The sequence below is a fragment of the Eptatretus burgeri genome, chromosome 11 (assembly GCF_056783735.1).
Source record: "Eptatretus burgeri isolate ZD-2024b chromosome 11, Ebu_testis_v1, whole genome shotgun sequence".
NCBI lineage: Eukaryota > Metazoa > Chordata > Myxini > Myxiniformes > Myxinidae > Eptatretus > Eptatretus burgeri.
The window spans coordinates 70853320-70863319 of NC_140971.1; the positions used below are offsets into that span (position 1 = coordinate 70853320).

Genomic DNA, 10000 nt, shown 5'->3' on the forward strand with positions numbered 1-10000 from the left:
TACCACTCTTTTATCTGTGTGGTGCTCATTGCTTCATTCCCGAAGGCCTGTTAAATCTTGCGGATCGCATCCACTTGGGAATCGCCAAGCTTTACACAAAATTTGATGCAGTAGCGTTGTTCAAGTTTTTTCCGTCATTTTGTCAAAAACGAAAATCCGACGGCGATCACTTACACTTCCTCACTCATCAGCGGTCTGTCGGCGACTGACAGCTTCTGTAGGCGGGAAAATATTCACGCATACGGATTAGGATCGCCTACATACGTGCACCAAACCACGCCTCCCTAGCTTCATTTGTTTACGCACGAAAAATTAAGGTTGGATACTTTGAACACACCTCGTATATACATATTGTTGCGGATTTCGCGCCCGCCGGCGTGCTGACGGCCACGTAACTCGAATCGCGGCACGTCGCCCACCGGACGGACAATCCAGTCGTGACCCTCTCGGACTAACGCCGGGAACCAGTCACGGGTGGACCTTTCGGTCTCACCGCGATCGAGCCAATCAGCCCCCGCGTGGGATAGGGTTGCTCGCCAAATTCGAACTACCTAAGTACCCACGCGGAGGGTAGACCGGGCGATCGCACCTCGCCGCAGGTCGACTTCGGACACGGGCCACTTAAGCGACCCGTTCCGTACTATCAGAATAACCGAGCGGTGTTATCGTCGACCTCGACGGTTCGATTAATTATCGGGCGTATTCAGCCCACTACCAAACCTTTACGTGAAGCAAGATGGGGATTCAATGGAGGAAAAGACGAAGCGAAGCGGGAGAACAGTTCAACAATAAAGCACATTTATTCGCGACGAACGGAAAGCACACAAATACAATTCCACCAAATGCACACAAAAAAAAGAAAACACAATTCCATTTACACAAAAAGCAAACATAAAAGTGAAAACACAGTGCAGAGCTAATACCGATTACCGAGCACACGGCAACACTTATACAATTCTACTTCACAGACGGCGCCGACAACACATACCCAAAACCAAGGAAAATAAATCCCCCAAGAATGGGGCAGGCCTGAGGCCGAGACCGGGTCGGGCCTACCCGTCTGGTGATGAGACGCGGAGCGGCGATGGCCCCGCAACCCGCGGGCCTCGTGGACAGTGCCTGGCAGGGGGTGGGAACGGGGCCCCCTTGGTCGCACTATCTCAGCGCGGGGGGAAACAGGAGGGGGTTGCTGATGCTCGGGGTATAGAGGATCTTTATTATATGCGACGAGCGTCTCCACCTCGGCCAGGTCGCGCTGTCGGCCTCCCTCGGGTGCAGCTTCCTGCACGACGCGAGCACCCCCTCGTCTGGTGTCGCCGCCTTTCCACAGCTCCGTCCCCTCCGTTCCGACTCCAACGCACACGACGAGCAGCTCCACCGCCCGCGAAGTCTTGACCCTCTGCTTCCGACTCTCCTCTTCTTGACTCTCCGACCCCGTTCTGCTGACTCTCTCGTTCCGACTCTTACTGACGAACACGGTCCTTTTATCCCCCCGTAACTTCGCCTTTGACCCCCTCCCTTTGACCTTTCACCTCGCTCCCCATTGGCCCGAGAAAAGTGGGCGTGAAGGCTTTTGATCCACAAATTTGCATATATCGATCGCTCTGGGGCGGGGCCACCCGCCCCTCGCTCACCGATTGGACGGCAAAAAGTGGGCGTGTGTCGTTTTTGATCCGTTTTTGAAGCAGAAAATCCGTGATTTTGTACACGCTGTTCAACGTGCACCCTACACGAGTCCAGCATCGGTGCCCATGAGTGGCGCGAGATGACGGTGATGCGATGGTGGAGAGTTGTGACGGTAAAGGTCGTGGCGGTTGTGGTGAAGCGGCGTTGTGGTTGGTGGTTGTTGTTGTGGTTGTGATCATGGCGGTTGGTCCAAAATAAAGATAGTAAAAGAAAAACGGCTATCCTGAAGAGTCGCAGCTCGCATAAATGACATGTATTCCCACTAGACAACGGGTTTGGGCCTAACTACACATGCACTTACCGAGATACCTCACCTAAGGGACCTGAATGGTGGTTTGCGAATCTGGTAACCACAACACTACCCCCTTCCCTTTTTACAGACTCGTCCCGAGTCGTCAAATTTTCGTGTGCCATCATGTGTAGTTTTCCCCTAGTACATTTTACCTACGGATCCCTGAGTGCGACATTCATGGTATTCGTGTCCCCAAAATAAATAACCTGAGGGCTGCGTAACTATCTAAACAAACTCACTCACACGGACGACTTAAATAAAATTGCCGGCGCAAAGACATACATGCCGGGGGCGCACTCATATTTACAGTACATCTTACCTTAACTTACAAATTTTACACTAAACCATGGCCCAGGATCATTGAACTCTGCAAAAGAAAAGCAGTTAGCAGGGAGCCAGGCTGCCCACATGCAGTCTCTGGCTCAAACAATGCAGGTGACAGGGAACGTGGCTGGCTGCTCACACGCAGTCCAAGGCCTTCCCTTTTTAACTGAACGCAGTGAACCACAACGGTGCATGGGCTGCACAAACGCAGTCTCCGTGCCAGCTCAAGTGGCACACGCAATGAGCACAACGAATGGATGCATGAACGCAAACACGGTGCACGGGCCGCCACTGCAGGCCCGTGTTGTAGCTGCCAACAGGGCAGTTCTTGCAGCTTGCAAACTGTTGCTTTTACGATCCTGGCGCACATGGCAATGAACAGGGGGGGCAAAGCAAAAATTGAACGGGGCTGGTGAACGTGGGCAGTGGGCATGGCATGGCAAAGGTGAGCAGGCAAACACAGCCCGCAGAAGAAGGCCGCTGCAGGCAAACACAGCCCGCAGAAGAAGGCCGCTGCAGGCAAACACAGCCCGCAGAAGAAGACCGTTGCAGGCAAACACAGCCGGCAGATGAACTGGCCGGCACAGGCCTCGAAGAAAAACAGCCAGCAGATGAACTGGCCGGCACAGGCCTTGCAGCACACAGCTGCCGATGAACTTGGCCGGCCTCCGCCTTGAAGCAAAACACGGCCAGCCGATGAAGTGGCCAGCCTTTGCCGTTCAGTGGAGGTTGGTGGAGGGAGTGCGGTGGTGCTGGCCACTTGGAAGGCGGGCTCGGACCTACCTACCTGTCTCCCTCCCAACCTATCGCCTTTGCCTGTCACTGTACATACCCACTCCCTTAATTTGTCAAACCCCAATTTAGCCCCAACTTATTTTTTTTGTTGTTTTTATTTTTACTTCCCCACTATAAATCGTCCCCTAACCCCCTTTATCGTCCTTGTTCGGCTAACCTATCCTGTCACCTAGCCTACTCCCGACCCCTACGTTCCCTTCCCGGAGGGGAATAAGGGAGAGCTAACGTCCTGTGTCGAGGCCCAACGAAGCCTCAGAATGGCCTCCCCAGAGTTCGGCGATCTTAACACCAAGTGGGTCCAGCGGCCCACAACGACAGCGAGGGGATGGATGGTGCGGAGGGGTACATCTCCTAATCTACCCTAACCATTAACTCTTAAACTACCCTGGGGCTTTCAACAAGCGCCTCTCGCTTAAACTATTGGTTCTATAAACCCAGATTCCCGTCGCCTGTGTTGGTGTCCTTACAATTTCGGGCCTCGCCCCCCAATTTTCTCTCCGTGCCCTCACACGGTCTCCTGGCTGGGACACGTGGCTCCCTTTGGCAGGCACGACCCTCTGCCGAATCTCCCGCTATGGCACCCCCGGGCACTACACTGCCTCCGAGCCTACCAGCTCCCTAACACCGGGGAGTGCCCCCCATGGCACCTCCCCTGAAACGCACACGTGGCAGGCCGGCCTCCCGGGCCCCTTTCCGAGGGTCACCCGTGCCCACAACACTGCCCACGCGGCTAATGGCGCCCCGGGCCCCCGCACCAAGCAGGCGCACCCGTGCCCACTACTCTATCCCGGCCCCCCATGGGCCCATGGCCTACCGCGGCCGACTAGCCTGGTGCCCGGGGTACCCACTCAGCGATACTCACCTTTCGCAGCCACGCTCCCAAGCCCGTCAACAGGGCTCCTGCACCCCTCCAAATGGGTTTCGAGCCTACATTCCCACCAACAACAAAACGACCTCCATTTTTCAATTTGACTAACCCAGCTAACTCACTCTACACTGACCCCGGGGTCCCTTGGGCGGGAGTCACTCCTCCCCCCAATCACTCATCGCACCATGCATTCCCCAATCGCTCCACACACACAGACCCGCTGGCCTCACTCACTCAACATGTACGCGTACTCACCTCACAACCCACAACTCTTCAACCCACTCACCGCTGAACTCTGCCATCCTTCTAACTACATCCCCTAACTAACTCGTGCTCCCACGTCATCCCTTAAACTATAGCACGTTCCTTTTAACACTACGTAGCTAAGCTACGTCCCCACTACACATTCACAAGTCTGTCCATGTTCTCAAATGTCCCAAATAACTTTTATTTCCCAACCTAAATCTGGCTACAATCCCTCTACCTAATCCATTCCACGGACTCCATGAGGACTTACCCCTGCCCCATGAAGTCGGTCTAACTAAGCTAACCCTTCCCCCTAACTAGTTTCCATCCTGTGCCCAGGTAAGGGGGTCTTTCACCCCTTGCCCAGGAATCCTGTACACCCGAAAGTGAGGCTTGCTTTTTTTTTTTTTCCATGCGCAGCACCTGCGCGGCAACTCAGAGCTCGCGCACTTTGCACCTGCCCGTGACGTCATGCAGCTGCACGTGTTCCTCGTCCCTCCTTGGACGGGACCATCCGGCAGAGATACCCCTCCTGCCGGATTCCAACCCCACGTGCAGCCATGACGTCACCGTGCGCATAAAAAAAAACACAAGCCACACGTCTCGAGGGGTTCCCCACGCGAACACATGTGCTTTGCCCGTTGGAGCTTAACACACACGATCGCGTGGAGAACCCGTCCGGTCCAAATCCATTTACCTGCCTAAACTTGTCCGTCCGCGGGATCGGCAAATCCACCGCGTGCGTTTCCGGACCGGGACTTCACTCTCGCAAGCGAGCACGTGGTGGTCTCGTGCGTTGCACAGCACGAACCGCGTGCTCACTGCTGGGCGAACCCGGCACGGTCCTCGAAACAACTACAGCCACTACTCGGCTTTCTCTCCTCTGTCGCCGTCTCCGTCGCCATTCCACACACGCATACCTGCGTGTCACGACGCACACAGTCCACTCCATCACATTCACACGGGGAGACGCGGCTGCGTGCTCCCGCATGCCAACCGACATCTCCCTCTCATACCGCTCTCTCACACACACGGTCTCCCTGGCACACAGCGACCTTGCACACGGCCGTTCACTCACGCACGGTGCCTCACCCGCACTCCGTGCCTCATCCACACACGCGGGGGCACTCACCCGCGGTACCTCACTCATACACACGGCGACACTCACACACGCGGTCTCTTCCATACACGGTGCCTCACCCACACACGCGGGGACACTAACCCGCGGTGCCTCACTCGCACTCCGTGCCTCATCCACACACGCGGGGGCACTCAACCGCGGTGCCTCATTCACACACACGGCGACACTCACACACGGTGCCTCTTCCACACACGGCGTGCTGGGAAGCACGCACTCTGGCACCATCGCCACCACACCACTCACACACGGGGTCGCTTCCACACACGGGGACGCACTCACACCTTGCACCACACACACAGGGACAACCACACTGGGGATTCGTGTCCCCACAGGGGTCTCCGGGGCCTCTACACCCCCCGAGCTCTCCGTGCACCCGTCCACAGCACTCGTCCCCTCAACCTCGCAAAGCACGACCGAACTCACCTGGTCGTGACTCGCCTCAAGGGGGCAGACTCCCTCCCCTCGTTCCTGGAGGAGGCCATCCAGGTGCTCGCACTGGGTCCCCACACGCTCCGCGAGCTCACCCCCATTATCCTCCACTACCTCCGTGTGTGTGTGCACGTCACTTACCCCGTCTTCATCGTGTAGTCTTTCCTCTATTTTTTCTATCTCCCGTGTCTCTGCCAACTCTTCACCCTTTACCTCCTTTGTCTCAACTATTATTTCCTTTGTCACGGCCTTCATGCCCGCCTGCAGGCATCGGCCCATGTTCTGCGTCTCACCCCGTAGCTCTTTCATTTCTTCCTTCATGTTTGCTTCCATTCCGTTTATTTGCTGTGTATTCGCATCCATCGTCGTTTTCACTTCATTCATTTGCTTGTTCATTTCGTTTTTCATTTCATTTGTATTTGTATCCATCTTTTTGTTCATTTGTTGTGTATTCGCATCCATCTTTTCGATCATTTTCGCATTCATCTTTTCGTTCATTGCCGCCAGCATGGCGCATAGCTGGGCCATGTTGGATGCACTCAGCTGAGCCGTTTCGGCAAGGGTTGGGGAAGGGTTTTGGTGGAGAGGGGGGGGGGAGGTGTCATGCACCGCGGCCGCTGCCGCACCCACCTCGGGCCCTGGGTTCAGTTGGGCGAGTCCGTGTTCCTGCGCAATCAACATTTCCTGCTCGGGGATTCCATCCTGAGCCATGGATTCTACACTACTACACATATACATTTCTAATACCCCCGGCTCCCGCTCGCCTTGAGACGCCATCTTGCTTCTCGTGAAGGGTTAATTTCGCTCGCTCGTAATTTGGAGGGAATCGGGGGTCGCTTCTCTCACCCCTGGACCGATTCCCGTGAATTTAGCCGGAGACAGGAGAGCCTGTTTTCCTGTTCTCCGATACCAGTGCCGCGAGGAGGGCGATGAATTTGTATCCCACTCCTGACACCAGTGTTGCGGATTTCGCGCCCGCCGGCGTGCTGACGGCCACGTAACTCGAATCGCGGCACGTCGCCCACCGGACGGAAAATCCAGTCGTGACCCTCTCGGACTAACGCCAGGAACCAGTCACGGGTGGACCTTTCGGTCTCACCGCGATCGAGCCAATCAGCCCCCGCGTGGGATAGGGTTGCTCGCCAAATTCGAACTACCTAAGTACCCACGCGGAGGGTAGACCGGGCGATCGCACCTCGCCGCAGGTCGACTTCGGACACGGGCCACTTAAGCGACCCGTTCCGTACTATCAGAATAACCGAGCGGTGTTATCGTCGACCTCGACGGTTCGATTAATTATCGGGCGTATTCAGCCCACTACCAAACCTTTACGTGAAGCAAGATGGGGATTCAATGGAGGAAAAGACGAAGCGAAGCGGGAGAACAGTTCAACAATAAAGCACATTTATTCGCGACGAACGGAAAGCACACAAATACAATTCCACCAAATGCACACAAAAAAAAGAAAACACAATTCCATTTACACAAAAAGCAAACATAAAAGTGAAAACACAGTGCAGAGCTAATACCGATTACCGAGCACACGGCAACACTTATACAATTCTACTTCACAGACGGCGCCGACAACACATACCCAAAACCAAGGAAAAGAAATCCCCCAAGAATGGGGCAGGCCTGAGGCCGAGACCGGGTCGGGCCTACCCGTCTGGTGATGAGACGCGGAGCGGCGATGGCCCCGCAACCCGCGGGCCTCGTGGACAGTGCCTGGCAGGGGGTGGGAACGGGGCCCCCTTGGTCGCACTATCTCAGCGCGGGGGGGAAACAGGAGGGGGTTGCTGATGCTCGGGGTATAGAGGATCTTTATTATATGCGACGAGCGTCTCCACCTCGGCCAGGTCGCGCTGTCGGCCTCCCTCGGGTGCAGCTTCCTGCACGACGCGAGCACCCCCTCGTCTGGTGTCGCCGCCTTTCCACAGCTCCGTCCCCTCCGTTCCGACTCCAACGCACACGACGAGCAGCTCCACCGCCCGCGAAGTCTTGACCCTCTGCTTCCGACTCTCCTCTTCTTGACTCTCCGACCCCGTTCTGCTGACTCTCTCGTTCCGACTCTTACTGACGAACACGGTCCTTTTATCCCCCCGTAACTTCGCCTTTGACCCCCTCCCTTTGACCTTTCACCTCGCTCCCCATTGGCCCGAGAAAAAGTGGGCGTGAAGGCTTTTTGATCCACAAATTTGCATATATCGATCGCCCTGGGGGCGGGGCCAATTCGCCCCTCGCTCACCGATTGGACGGCAAAAAGTGGGCGTGTGTCGTTTTTGATCCGTTTTTGAAGCAGAAAATCCGTGATTTTGTACACGCTGTTCAACGTGCACCCTACACGAGTCCAGCATCGGTGCCCATGAGTGGCGCGAGATGACGGTGATGCGATGGTGGCGAGTTGTGACGGTAAAGGTCGTGGCGGTTGTGGTGAAGCGGCGTTGTGGTTGGTGGTTGTTGTTGTGGTTGTGATCATGGCGGTTGGTCCAAAATAAAGATAGTAAAAGAAAAACGGCTATCCTGAAGAGTCGCAGCTCGCATAAATGACATGTATTCCCACTAGACAACGGGTTTGGGCCTAACTACACATGCACTTACCGAGATACCTCACCTAAGGGACCTGAATGGTGGTTTGCGAATCTGGTAACCACAACACTATATATATATATATATATATATATATATATATATATATATATATATATATATATATATATATATATATATATATATATATATGCATTTTAATGCAATTTTTCATGTCATATTTGCTACTGTATTGCAGTATTGCTTGGGATTGTGCATTTGAGTAAAAGCAATGAGATGATTCCTATTTTTTATTTTTGTTTTTATTTATTATGATTTGTACTTAGGTTCTGGAAGACTAACAGTCAGACAAGGTTATACCACTGCATTCACTCGCCCTTGCACTTACTGTTTACCCTGAAATGTTGGTGTTGCTCAGGTTTGAGCTGGCAGCCATGGTGGAGGATGGCCCCACCCTTCCTATGGCCATGATGGCGAACTACATTGAGCAAAATGACATTGATGCCATCGTTGGTGCTCTCGAGAACTGCCAGAACTTTAATGAGCGTAATGAGGTAAGAAGAGTGTTATTACATGTTTTAAAATGCAATGTTGCTGAACCTTTGAAGTTCTTTACAAATTTAGAAGTCTGTGGTGAATAAAATGCCAATTCCTCTTTATGGCACGCATTGGGCCTGTAAAGGGTTGGATGGTGTTTGTGTGTGTGTGTGTGTGTGTGTGTGTGTGTGTGTGTGTGTGTGTGTGTGTGTGTGTGTGTGTGTGTGTGTGTGTGTGTGTGTGTGTGTGTGTGTGTGTGTGTGTGTGTGTGTGTGTGTGTGTGTGTGTGTGTGTGTGTGTGCGCACGCGCGCGCGCACCTGTTGCACTCTGCTTGTACAGGGATCTCAACACCTTTTTTGTTACTACCTGTAAAATTGTTGAGAGTTATGTGTTGGTGTTCATGGTCCATGTGTTCTGTTGGTGTAAAAGAATAAAACATTTTTATGCAGGTAAAATGTTTTTCTTTTTTCTTTCTTATTATTATTATTATGCTCAGTAATGGGTCTGGTAGGATAACACACTCACCTCTGAACTGTCTCGCCCTTTGTCAAATCTTGGCCCAGCATTAAGCTGTCATCCTGATGTTTCACAGGTAGGGTGATTCATCATTGTGTGTGCCGTCTCTTGGATGGACGTTAAACAGGCGTCCTGTTTGCCAGCATTAGTTGGTAGACCTTAAAGATCCCACAGTGTCCTTTGCGAAGAGTAGGTGAGCTAACACCGGCACCATGAACAAATTCCCATTTCCTGTCCTGACTGACTGCTGGAAAGGCAATGGGAACTTACCTCGCTTAAGCCATGCCAAGAAACCGCTTCAGCAGCACCAACGCTCTGTAAACAGTATGGTACCTCTCATCTCACCATCATGTTCAGGAATAAAGAATTTGACATAACAGATTATACCAAATTGGTTGGAGTACATGTAAGTTGTTCCATTTAATGGTAATGAATAACAAAATGGTCCACTTGATGTAATCGAGGATAATGCTTACCAATGCGTGTGGCAATTGGATGATAACATACACAATATGGTGTAATGATAACAAATGTACATCTCTTGCATATACCCAGAGTTCATGCAGTTACATTGTAAAGTGAGTGTCCTATGAAATCCTTGCATCACATTTTTAAAAA

The 10000-nt window shown here is 53.0% G+C and overlaps 2 protein-coding genes across 3 annotated transcripts in view; both read left to right on the forward strand.

The window, feature by feature from the left end:
- The window catches only part of LOC147017332 (potassium voltage-gated channel subfamily KQT member 4-like), a 297121-nt gene that overhangs the window by 136230 nt on the left and 150891 nt on the right, over positions 1–10000 (forward strand). The window lies entirely within an intron of this gene.
- LOC147017333 (uncharacterized) overlaps positions 8590–10000 on the forward strand; it is a 7045-nt gene continuing 5634 nt past the window's right edge. The window contains exon 1 of the mRNA XM_085846884.1: positions 8590–8882. Coding sequence (XP_085703010.1) covers positions 8730–8882 — 153 coding nt within the window. The 5' untranslated portion in view covers positions 8590–8729. The remainder of the gene's footprint in view (positions 8883–10000) is intronic.